Genomic DNA, 12,548 nt, shown 5'->3' on the forward strand with positions numbered 1-12,548 from the left:
GCTTGGGTGGTGTGCTGATCTCATTTGCAGTGTTGAATAGCATAACAAAGCTCATTAGTCTCGTCTGTCAAAAGGATGACTAGATTACTGTGATGTCTTGAATGTAAGAATGTTTCTGTACAGAACCACAGTGATACAGAATCTGTCTGAAATGTCTTTTGTTTGCTCTTAGTGCAACAGTGAAAGAGCTAAACAAGAAGCATCTCAGAGTTTTGAGAAATTATATCATGTCCTGGAAGAGAAGAAATCTGCAGCTCTTAGAGCAATTGAAACTTCTAAGAATATAAGGCTGGAAAAATTGCAAACACAAGTGGAAGAATACCAAGGGCTCCTGGAAAATAATGGCCTTGTAGGATATGCTCAAGAAGTGCTTAAGGAAACTGATCCCTCCTGTTTCGTTCAAACAGCAAAGCAACTTCATGTCAGGTATCTTACCTTCTGTTTGGGGTGCAGGTACTGTCTGAGGATGTCTGTGCAGTTGTATTTTTGGGTGATGCTCCTGGTCATGTTCAGTTGGAGTTCCTGCATTAGGAAACAACACTCAGGAGAGGAGTGCCCTTGTCCTGCCACAGTGCCTAGCCTTGTTCAGTGGAACTGCAGTGGAAGGGCAGCTGTTTAGCTCCCTGACAAATTCCTTGTCTCAGAGATTTTATCAGGTATTTCCAAGTTAATCTAACAGATCTATGTTGGCTTTAAGTTCTTTGATCTTTGTGTTCTTTACTAGCACCTCACATCAGTTTTGTTCTTTGAATATAATGCTCCAAATTGTTTAAATGCTTTGCCAACTGAACGACTACCTGTTCATTATCTTCACACTGATGTACAAAAGGCCTTTAAATTTTTCATGAGAGAATCTTTCTAGAGAGACAAAAATTTCTGGGAGAGTAAGTACATAAGGAAGTACATAAAAGCAGAACTTTTTTAAAGCAAAACCTAGCATCTTTACTTCAAGGAATGCCCATTTTGAATTGCCTTTTTTCTCCTGTGCTATCCCACCACTGTGTTTTCAGAATCCAAAAAGCTACTGAGTCTCTGAAGAGCTTTAGGCCAGCAGCTGAAACTACTTTTGAAGACTTTGTGGTGGACACTGCCAAGCAAGAAGACATCCTTGGTGACTTGTCCTTCCATTCCAATGGTAAATTCTGAGAGCATTCAGGTCTTTCTCAAGTTCTAGCTTTAAGGGCTTCTCTCGAGAAAGGCAAAATGTGCACAGACCAGGAGTTGCAGAGCTCAGTGTTGTGGCTTGCATTGTTCTTTCTGTCTCCACAATTCAGAATGCATTACCTGGAAGAAGTGTTAGTTTCAGCTTTCATAAAGAAGCTAAAATTGCCTTCAGTACCAGTTTGCACTGGCTTCCAAAATATCGTAGTTACATCACACTCAGTCTTTCTAAAAGCTTTTTATTGCCTGACAGAAAGTAATAGTTTTTAAAGCTGCCAGAAAGAAAAAGGCTCAAGCCTTTCAAAGTAAAAACAGAAAATAGTGAATTTAGTTAAGTGCATGAACAGAGAACCATCCTCATCTATTCCTTTTAACTCCCCTCCTTTAACAGTGCTATAGCTTAACAAAGAGGTTATGTCTTGGTTTAAGACAATTTTAAGAGGTGAATGCTTTAAAATCAGTTTCCTCCCTGTATAGTTTCAACAAATCCCTTTTCACCAATATGAAAAAATAAATATGAGTAGAAGTGAAAAAATTACAGTTTACTAAAGAAGCAAAATAGCAATGGGCCAAAAATAACAGTAATAGTCCCTAGTTTCAAAGTGGCTGAAGTCTCACAGGGACACAGATAGATGTGGAATACAATAACATTTTGGATTACCCAGGACTAGATGTGTGGACTGTTAACTCCGAAATAACATGTATCTAAATTTCAGAGTTTTTTTTCCTCACGTGTTCCAGGTCTAGAAATACCAGAAATCAATGAAGAGCAGAGCAGAATGTACAACAAAGCTCTGATTAGCTGGGAATGCCCTGGGAAGACGGATTCAGCTGATATCTATGTTCTTGAGTATCATAAACTTAATAAAGAAGAGGAAAGTGTGACATGGCAGAAGACTGAAGTTTGTGGCAAGAGCAAAGTATTATCTGATCTTGATGATGACAGCAGCTATGCCTTTAGAGTTCGAGGATACAAAGGGTCCATCTGTAGCCCCTGGAGCCGAGAAGTTATTATGCATACTCCTCCAGCTCCAGGTATGGGGTTTTCTTATGTCCATCAGTGTTAAGAGCTGAGAGTAGTTCCTGGTAGCTCCCAGGTGTCTCCTACACTGTTACAGTTTCATAAATGTGTAGAGGCACTGTTATAGGTTATGTAGGTAATATACAGAGACTGTTAGCTTGCATGACATTCCTGGTAGCCTTTAAAAGCGATAAATTCTAGTGCCAGTATGACTTAATATGTAGTTTATGAGCACTGAAGGCCAAATATATAACTAAGCAGAATTTTGTCGGGATACTGTTTTTCAGTTTTCAGTTTTCTTTTCGATGATAAATGTGGGTACAACAATGAGCATCTCCAGCTGAACCCAAGAAGAACGTCTGTGGAAAGTAGGGCTGGATTTCCTCTGCTTCTGGGATCTGAGCGCTTGCAGGTTGGATGCTACACAACCCTGGATTACATCATTGGCGACACTGGGATTGCCAAAGGGAAGCACTTCTGGGCTTTTAATGTGGAAGCCTACTCATACCTCGTGAAAGTGGGAGTTGTTCCTAGCAACAAAATACAGAAATTGTTCCACAACACCCATGATGTGACCAGTCCAAGGTAAATTGCATACTCTTGCTTCAATGCATGTTTTACATAAGGAGCTGTCTTTTATAAAAAGTAAATTAAGAGCAAGTCTGGTCTCAGTACACAAGGTGAACCTAACCAGTGAAAAGTCTGAAGGATATGGTGTAAGCAGGTTGTCCCGTCCATCCTTTACTATTAGCAGAAAGATGTCCTGCTTATCCAGAGTCCTATTTTCTTTCTTTTTGGAAAAGAAGGCAGGTTTCTGTAGATGCCAAGGAATGTCAGTTAAAGCAAGAAGGTTAAAAATAAGTGTAAGTTTTAAGATAGAAGCAATGCTTAATTATCAATAGTTAGACTCTGCCTTAATTCCCTTAGCATATAATGTTTGGCAGCCTCTCAGAGGTACAGTATACTGTATGTATTTGTATGTTTTTGCAGCAGCTGTGTCACAGTGGATTCCAAGCCACTGGCTTTCCCCCAGGCTACATGTTTACATACTGTATTGGAGTGCTACTGAGCACCAGCCAAAGTACAGTGGACAAACCAGTAAAAAGATTTCCATCTCACAATTACAATTGTAGCAAGCCTGGATGTGTGTAGGAGCTGTAGGCAGGGAGGCTATCTCCTGGGGACTCTTTTTCAGAAATTCAACAAATGTTTGGCTTCCTCCTGTATAACAGGTGGAAAATGTCAGCACAGTTGAGCTTCTTAAAGCCAGATGGAGGCATTTGCAAAGTGAGAAATTAGATCTAAATTTCCTGATTTCTTTTTCCTTCTCCACATAGATATCTGCAAAATTTTAGCTGACACAGAAACAACTGCATCCCAACATGAAATAACAGAATCCCACAGAAACAACATGCCCCCACAAGCATCCTAAAACTGAAATCCTAAGTAGGGAATGTCTGTACTGAAGAGCATGTGCTTCTCTGTGCATCTTTATCTGGGTACAGAGGTGGAGGGAAAAGGATGTAGACTGACCAAATATGTCTGCAGACTCTTCAGTAACCATCTGGGAAACTATTCAGGGAAGTGTTCAAATAGAGCACTTTAAAAGTAGCCCCCAGACTTAAACCACTAAAATACTACCTTTTGTTTTGTGAATTTTACAGATGTTTTAACACAGCAGCATCATGGAAAACTCAAAAGGCCATGTTCTTGTCTGTAAGGGTTGGTCATATTTGCTAAGTTACTTCTTAAGTTAACTAATTTACTGCACCTGTTGGTTCATTAATGATTACCTAGTATAACTGCATTTAGATACATCCACTCCTTAGTAAAGCCTTCTGTGGTCTTGTCCTCATTGGAGTTCAGCTGTTCTTCTCCACCTCCTAAATGCATCTTCCTTCCTGGCTTCAGTATGTATCCCTGGTGTGAGCAAAGCCTGGTGGGATGAATGCTGTGACTGGAGTGCCCTGTTGGTTACAGGCTCTTCAGAGGGACAGGCAGGACAGATGCGGGGTGGCACCGTCTGTAACATAATGTCTGGAATGTATGAAGCCTGCAGCTGGCAGCGCCACAGCTGAGAACCTCTGGGTAAGGATTAAGGGACAAAGTGGATGTCATTGTGGGAATCTACTACAGACCACACAGCCAAGATGAGGACACTGATGAATTACTCCTTAAGGAACTAAGGAATACCTCTACAACAACCACCCTTGTTTTCGTAGGGCACTTCAGCTTGCCAGATGTTAACTGGGACCACCACATAGATGATACAAATAGGTCCAGAAGAATCCTAAAACACCTGGATGATAACTTCTTGGTATAGGTACTAAGAAAGTACCCTTACCTAAAGGTGCCCTCCTTGATTTTTTCCTTGTCAAGAGAGAGGATCTTGTGAGCAAAGTGGAGATGAGGAGCTGTCTTGGCCACAGCAATCACAAAGTGATCAAGTTTAAAATCTCTGTTGTCAGGAGGAAAAGTGCTAGCAAAACTTCGACTCTGGACATGAGAACAAAATTTGGGCTGCTTAGGGTACTAGTCAGTAAAGTCCCCTGGGAGACCACTATTGAAGGTGCTGAGGTCCATCGGTGCTTTTTTAAGTGTTCCATCAGGCCATTTTTTAAGCACCACCTCCTAAGGGCACAGGAGTGGCCAATTCCAAAATGTCTTAGGTCAAGCAGGTGAGGCAGAAGGCTGGCTTGGGTGAGCAGAGATCTTTTAGAGCTAAGGCAAAAAAAAAAAAGGATATGGCTAGTAGAAGCAAGGTTGGGCAAAATGGGAGAAATAAAGAGATGCTGCTTGACATTTGAGGGTGAAAATTCATGTGGCCAAAGCCCAACTAGAGATGAAGCTGTCCAGGACTGTGGGGAACAACAGAAAGAGTTTTTAAAAAATATGTTAATAGCAAAAAGCAGTCAGAAATACCATTGGTCTGTTACAGGAGGAGGATGGTCACCTCACTGAGAGGGATGGAGACAAGAAAGGGATGTTTAATGCTCTATTGACCTTGGTTTTCCACACCAGTGGTGGGCTTTGGGGTCCCAGAACTCGAGGACCATGACTGTGAGAATGATAAACTCCCAGACAACCCTGAATTTGTGCAGGATTTGCTGTTCCACCTGAAACCCCATAAGTCTGTGGGGCTTGATGGGATTCATCCTAGTGTAGTGAGCTGGCTGATGTCATTGGGAGACCTCTCTGATGTTTCAATGGTCTTTGGAGGTGCCAGTCAACTGGAAGCTGGCAAATGTTGTCCCAGTTTTCAAGATTGGCAGGAAAGACGACCCTGGTAACTACAGGCCTGTCAGTCTTACTTCAGAGACTGGAAAATTTATGGAGAAGATTATTCTGGGAATTACTGAACAACACCTGAAAGACAATGCAGTCACCAGGGAAAAATCCTGCTTGAAAAACTCACTTTCCTTTCATGACAAAGGTAACACACTGATCTGACCAAGGGAAGCCAGTTGGTGTAATCTCTTTTGATTTCAGTAAAGCTTTTGATGTTGTCTCTCCCAGAATCCTTCTGGACAAACTCTTCAGCACACAGCTGGATAAACACATCATGTGATGGGTGAGCAACTGGCTCATGTTTTGGGCACAAATGGTTGTGGTGAATGGGGTTACACCAGACTGGTGACCTGTCACTAGTGGAATCCAGTGGATGTAATCTTCTTGGATTTCATCAGAGCTTTTGATACCTTCTCTCCCTTCTGGATAAAATATTCAGTGCTCAGCTGGATAAACAGCATGCAAGGGGTGAGCAACTGGCTCGGGGGTCAGGCACAAAGGGTTACAGGGGTGACATCAGCCTGGTGACCTGTCACTGAGGGGGTTCCACAGGGCTTCATCCTCAGCCCTGTGCTCTTCATCTCCATAAATGACTTGGACACAAGACTGGCCAGGGTACTAAGCAAGTTCACAGACGATACAAAACTGGGAGGAGCAGTTGACTGCCTCAAAGTCAGGGAGGACCTGCAGGGAGACCTTGACAAATGAGAGGACTGGGCAGGCACCAACTGGATGAAATTCAACAAGGGAGAGTGCCAGATTCTGCACTGGGATGGAGCAACCCTGGATGCACAGACAGACAAACAAATGACAGGCTGGACAGCAGAAATGAGTGCAGGAAAGGGGCCTGGGGGTCCTGGTTGAAACTGACCCTGAGCCAGCAGTGCCCTGGCAGCCAGGAGGGCCCCGGTGTCCTGGGGTGCATCAGGCCCAGCATCACAGCCGGGCAAGGGAGGGGATTGTCCTGCTCTGCTCTGAGCTGGGGCAGCCTCACCTCGAGTGCTGGGGACAGCTCTGGGTGCCACAACACAAAAAAGACATTGAGGTGTTCAGGAGTGTCCCAAGGAGGGCCATGAGGATTTCGAAGAGTCTGGAGGGAAGAGGAGATTGAGGGGAGCTGAGAGGCAGACATGATCTCTTCTCTGGTGACCACTGGCAGGATCCAAGGCAATGAGATAAAACTGTGTCATGGGAGGCTTAGGCTGGGTGTTAGGAAAAGGTTTTTCACCCATAGGGTGGTTGGAACACTGGAGTAGGTTCTCCAGGAAGTGGTCATAGCACCAAGCGGGCCAGCACTTGAGAGGCATTTGGGCAGTGCTCTCAGGCATATGGTGTAACTCTTGGGATTGTCGTGTCCTGTGCGATGTTTTTTGTGGTTTCATTCTAATTCAGGACGTTCTATAATTCTATATAATTCACACAAGTTTTTTTGGGTCATCATGTGGTATTGCCTATATTACAAAAACATTTTCTCCAGTTTACATCACTTATCCCACTTCAGCAGCATTTGACAAAAGTGCACGTTTTTGTTTTTTTTTTTTCTATTCCAGATATGAGCAAGACAGTGGTCATGACAGTGGCAGTGAAGATGCCTTCTTTGACTCATCGCAGCCTTGCACACTGGTCACTTTAGGCATGAAGAAGTTCTTTATCCCTGCTACACCTGCTGCTCCCAAGGATCCAGCAAGCAGAATCCTTCCCCTGCCATCTTGCTTGGGCATTTGCCTTGACTGTGACAGAGGCAGGGTAGGGTTTTACGATGCAGGCCGTATGAAGTGCCTGTATGAATGCGAGGTGGATTGCTCTGGCTTAATGTACCCAGCGTTTGCTTTAATGGGCGGTGCGGCAGTGCATCTTGAGGAAGCTGTCACAGCCAAGTACAGGGAGTACCACAACGACATCTAGTGCAGTAATCTCTTCCTGTTTCTGTCTGGAGACAGAAAATGAAAGCAGAAGAATTCTACCTTAGCTTTTAGTCCTGATAAATTATATTTTGCCTACATGTTGCTCACAAGCCTCTGGCCTGTGATCTTTTTAAACAAATGGTCCAGGCGCTTCCTGCACCAGAGGAATTTGCCTGCATTTCTTGTGATCTGTGCAATGCTGTTCTCCACAGACTTCTTTTCCTGAGGGATGCAGGGAAGAAGTCTGACTAGCAACCAAAATTTACTTTTCAGGACTAGCAACCAAAACTTACTCTTCGGGGTAGAAATCTGCCTTTTATTTAACTTAAATCCTTACATAGTCAGTTTTGTATTTAATAAAATCAAAGCTGACTGTGTGTGATTGCCATTACCCTCTTAAGAAATCTGCCTGAATGCCTCTGTGGGGTCAAATGCTTTCCAGTTAACCCCTGAGCACCACTTGGGCCTTTCAGCACAAAATAGCATATAAAAAAATATAAGATAAAAGAGGAAGAAATTAGAAATGTTGTTGAATGTTTAAGTTATACTTGGAATGATGAAGGTAAACTCGAATCTGATTGCATGTTGTATACCCTTAATGTGATTGTAAGTTAAAACTCAAGTTCTGACACTCAGTGTCATATAGTTGGTGGCTTAATGGTAAGTTTCTTTACTCTTCCAGGCTTTTACTATAAGCTATCTAAAAGAAAGTGCAATTGTACCTTAAATGTCAGAATTTGGAGTCAAAAATCAGAAATGTTTGCATGTGTGAATAATAGTACCTGGTATTTAGGCAAAAGCAAGTGAGTTGCTGACAGAAGTAACCATATGTGAATTAAAAAAAAAAAAATCAGGTATTTCTTTTAATACTTGCTTTTATAGGTTGATTTTTTTTATCTAGTAGCAGCTTGGATTTTTCTTAGTAAGAATATTAAAAATGCACGGGTTAAGTTTTGAGACCTAATTTCTGCCTTAAAGGATGTCTCCTTTCAAATTTCAGTTCCTCTGATGTTAAAAGCTGTATCACATAGCAGTTTTTCACAGAATCATAGAACCATGGGAACAGCTTAAGTTGGAAGGAACCTTTAAAGACCATCTAGTTCCAACCCCACTTCTCATGGGCAGGGACATCTTCCACTAGACCAGGTTGCTCAAAGCTGCATCCAGCCTGACCTTGAACACTTCCAGGAATAGGGCTCTCTCCACAGCTTCTCTGGGAAACCTTTTACAATGTCTCACCACCCTTATTGCTAGAAATTTCTTCCTTATATCCAATCTAAATCTATCATATTTTAGTTTAAAGCCATTGCCCTTTGTCCTGTCTCTTCAGGGCTCGGTAAAAAGTCTCTCTCCATCTTTATTTTAAATCCTTTTATATATTAAAAGGCCATAATAAGGTCTCTCTGGAGCCTTCTCCATGCTGAACAACTCAATCTCTTACAAGGTCTTCACAGGACAGGGGTTCAGCCCTCTGACAATTTTTGTGCCTCTCCTCTGGAACCACTCTGTACTGGGGGCCCCAGAGCTGACTGCAGTATTCCAGGTGGGGTTTTGGTAGAGCAGAGTGGGAGAATCATCTTCCTTGCCCTGATGGCCACTGGGCAGCTCAGGATGCTTTCTGACATTCTGAACACATTGCTGGTTCATGGTCAATTTTTCATCCACCAGGATGCCCAAGTCCTTCTCTGCAGAGCTGCTCTCCATCCCCTAGTCTGTACTATCCCCTAGTCTCCACTATCAATAGTGGAGATTACCTGGATCCAGGTGCAGGACATTATGCTTGGTCTTGGGGAACCTCATGAGATCCACATCAACACCAGTGCCAGTGCAGAGCCTTGAGAGACACTGCTCATTACTAGTTTCTGCTTGGACACTGAGCTGTTGACTGTGATTCTCTGTGTGTAGCTTTGTATCCAGCCAATTCCTTATTCACTGAACAGTCCATCCACTTAAACCCTCCTCTTTCAAATTTAGAAGATTGTAGTGGGGGATCTTATCAAAGGCCTTACAGAAGTCCAGGTACGTGGTATCTCTTAGCTCTTCCCTTATCCACTGGTGCAGTCACTTGGTCACAGAAGACCACTAGGTGAGTCAGGCCCTGCTTGTCTTAGCTGAACTCATTAGGCTGCCCCTGATCACTTTCTTGTCTTCCACTAGTTTTGACCTATCTTCCAGGAGGATCTCTTATATGATCTTACTGGGAATGGAGGTGGACTGCCTCTCTTTATAGAAACCTATGTATAAAAAAAAGTAGGGTGCGTGCACTGCTGACTTGTGGAAAAATAAGGATCTAAAGTGAAGGATGTTTCCTAATAAGTACTTGGTGCTTTCTATTTGGGGATATGCTTTCTAGTTTGGGGATATGCTTTCTAATTTGGGGATAGTGTTGCATCTTAATGAATGTGTGTGAAGTATGCTTACTAAGTACATGTATACAGCTGTAAAGCTGTGGAATGGGACCTGAAAATCACAATACAGTTAAGTGAATGTAGGTCATAATGCAAAACTTTTGTGGGCTTTGCTGTCTGAACTGTTGTACTGATCTGACCTGGAATCCGCCTCTCCCACTGTCTTCTCTCCTAAGCCTGTGACTGTGGCCACTGTTGGAAAAAAATGTCAGAAATGGCTGTCTATTGCCAGCATGAGCATGACAGCCTCTTTGGGGCTACAAAGACCCAGCAAGGGCAACTCCTTGTCTGGATCTCACCTACTAATGTTTCTATCTTGATAAGGCTGTGTGGAAGTGCACTCTACAGATTCAGTGTGAGTTGTGTGAGAAACACTTTGATGTCCCAGCAGCAGGTATGAAGTATGGGGTATCTTTTGGAATTTTCTCCTGCAGGAGAAAAGTTAACTGTCTCTAACTAGTTAGCCTTTCAGTAATTTCTTGTTTTCTAAATGGTTATTGTTATGGCCTTTCATTTCTGTCATGCCCTTCCCTCCCTTTCATCTTCCTTCTTACTGGATTGAAGCCATTGCTCTCTTCTCGCTTGATAAGGCTGACTGAACAGCCTGTCCATAAAACAGTCTGTTCCTCTGCGGGATGACAGAGTTGTGTTTTACTTCTTCTTGTCGTCCAAAAACCATATTTCCCCTTTTTTTTGGTTGATACCCAATACTAGGCTCATGATGAAGCTTCTTCTGCAGTGTTTTTCACGCAGTCCTGATGGTTAGCTGTGCATGCAGGGTTTTCCCCACCTGGTGTGCTGTTTTGCATTTGTTTATGTTGGTAATGCTTGTTTACCTAGTCACCAAGTTCTGAGGGCCCTCTACAGCTCTTTGCTCACTTCTAGACTTGGATGTTCCTGAGTAGCTTCATTGGTAACACAAACATGCCCATGTTTTTGTTTTCAGTTTGCTTTTTCAGGTCGTGGAGCAAACTAAGTTGTAGTGAGACTTGGCAGATCTCTCTGCTGTTAGGCATTTTTGTTCCTCCTGCTTTTTTTCCCCCTCCAATATTTATTGGACACAAGTCAAGCACTGAAAACTCTTACTAATATTAGTATACTCTATTGAGTAGGTGAGTCATGATCTTGCATGTGAATGCAGCAGTCAGACAGAGCCAGGAGAAAGGATTCTCACTTCAGTAGCTGTGACTTCTCCCATCATAGAACCGACAGTGGTCAGTTCATCTAACAAACTGTGTATGGGCTTAAAGCTGCAGGTTGCAGGGCTGAACTTTCTTTTCCAGACCAAATCTCCTTCCACAGACAAATGTTTCATTTTTGATTCCTCTGTTTCAGAAACTGGTCTAAATTAGAGGGTTTATGTCATGGTTAGCATTCCACATTTCCATATTTAGATTTCTCATAAGCATCTGGACTGGTATCTCCAGACCTTTTGTTACTTTATGGAAATATTTGTAAATGAACACTATATTGCAGATATGAAGACAGTGTCTCAGACTCGCTGATCTAAAAAAAGATCATTGGTTTAAGACTATAGAAGTAAGAAATTAAAAATGTAGGGGCTTTTTTTCTACTAGAGTTTCAAATTCATTTAACATGTGTTCTGCTATGCAATTACTTACTCTACTGGACAGAAACTGATGCTACTTTAAACATTTATCTACCTTTTGATATATCTGTTTGTATTTATCTCATTCTGAGTTTAAAAATTGATTTGGCTTTTGGTGTTACTTGAATATTTAGTATGCATTCCAGACAGTACTCTTTGGTGCTTACTCCAGCTTATTAAATAAAAAACACACTGTTAAGAAGCACTGATAACACGCTGTGATATTTTTTCCACTACCATGGAAGTGTCAACATTCAGAAATACAGTTCAGCAGTACTTGCCTATCCAGATAATTATTTTTTTCAAGTTTTTCCCTATGAAACAGCACTTTACAATGTAGACTAAATAAAAATGGTGTGGTATTGTGTGGATCTTTGTGCAATATAGCTGTTTGGTGACTATGGTGTGACTTGCAAAGCTTCATACAGGTGTGAATCATATAGACACTTTTTAGATACCTAAAGCTTTAACAGAAAGGCCTTGTTTGAAAATATTCTGAAATGTAAAAGTGATGTCTTGGGTTTTTTTTAATAAAAGCTGAAATCAAGTATCTTAGTCATTCACATTATTACATCCCACCTCCTATTTCCCACCTATATTTCAACTCACCTGGTTGAAATAATTTTTCCTACAAAGCATGGCAATAGGTGACTTGTGGGGAGAAAGCACTGCTTTGGTTCTCAAGTGTGCTCAAATACCAGTACCTCTGATTTTAGGAGGACTAAAGAGTAGTTCGGACTGACTGCCAGGCTTTTACTTACAATGATTATGTTCGGAACTTGACTGTCTGAGCCTCGCTGCCTCACTGTCATGGTATTCCTCAATTAAATCTTCCCATGGAAACAGCCCATACATATGCTGCTTTCTTCCTTCCTTCCTTCCCCACTGTGGCAGGATGGAGAGGAGAACTGGAGGGACAGAGGCAAAAATCATAGGTTGAGATAAGGAGAATTTAATAGAAGCAACAATGAAATAAGAAAATTAACAGCAACAATATTAATAACAGTGTACAAGACAGGAAAATAGTTGACATGGGATTGCTTAGCACATGGAACCTGGTGCCACCTGAGGGCATACCCAGCACACCTTGGTGAAAAGCCCCACATCCCTCTGTCTCCACTGAGCTGGTATAGAATAACCTGGCTGTGCACCTCTGC

General features: G+C 42.2%; 1 protein-coding gene across 2 annotated transcripts in view; it reads left to right on the plus strand.

The window, feature by feature from the left end:
• Positions 1-11,925, plus strand: part of TRIM36 (tripartite motif containing 36) — a 34,690-nt gene extending 22,765 nt beyond the window's left edge. For both annotated transcript variants that reach the window (XM_058827684.1, XM_058827685.1), the window contains exons 6-10: positions 173-426; positions 1,011-1,135; positions 1,903-2,196; positions 2,470-2,767; positions 7,021-11,925. In XM_058827684.1, the coding sequence (XP_058683667.1) occupies positions 173-426; positions 1,011-1,135; positions 1,903-2,196; positions 2,470-2,767; positions 7,021-7,375 (1,326 nt within the window). In that variant the 3' untranslated portion in view covers positions 7,376-11,925. The remainder of the gene's footprint in view (positions 1-172; positions 427-1,010; positions 1,136-1,902; positions 2,197-2,469; positions 2,768-7,020) is intronic.
• The last annotated feature ends 623 nt before the right edge of the window (positions 11,926-12,548 follow it).

This window comes from Poecile atricapillus, chromosome Z (genome assembly GCF_030490865.1).
Source record: "Poecile atricapillus isolate bPoeAtr1 chromosome Z, bPoeAtr1.hap1, whole genome shotgun sequence".
Taxonomy (NCBI): Eukaryota; Metazoa; Chordata; class Aves; order Passeriformes; family Paridae; genus Poecile; species Poecile atricapillus.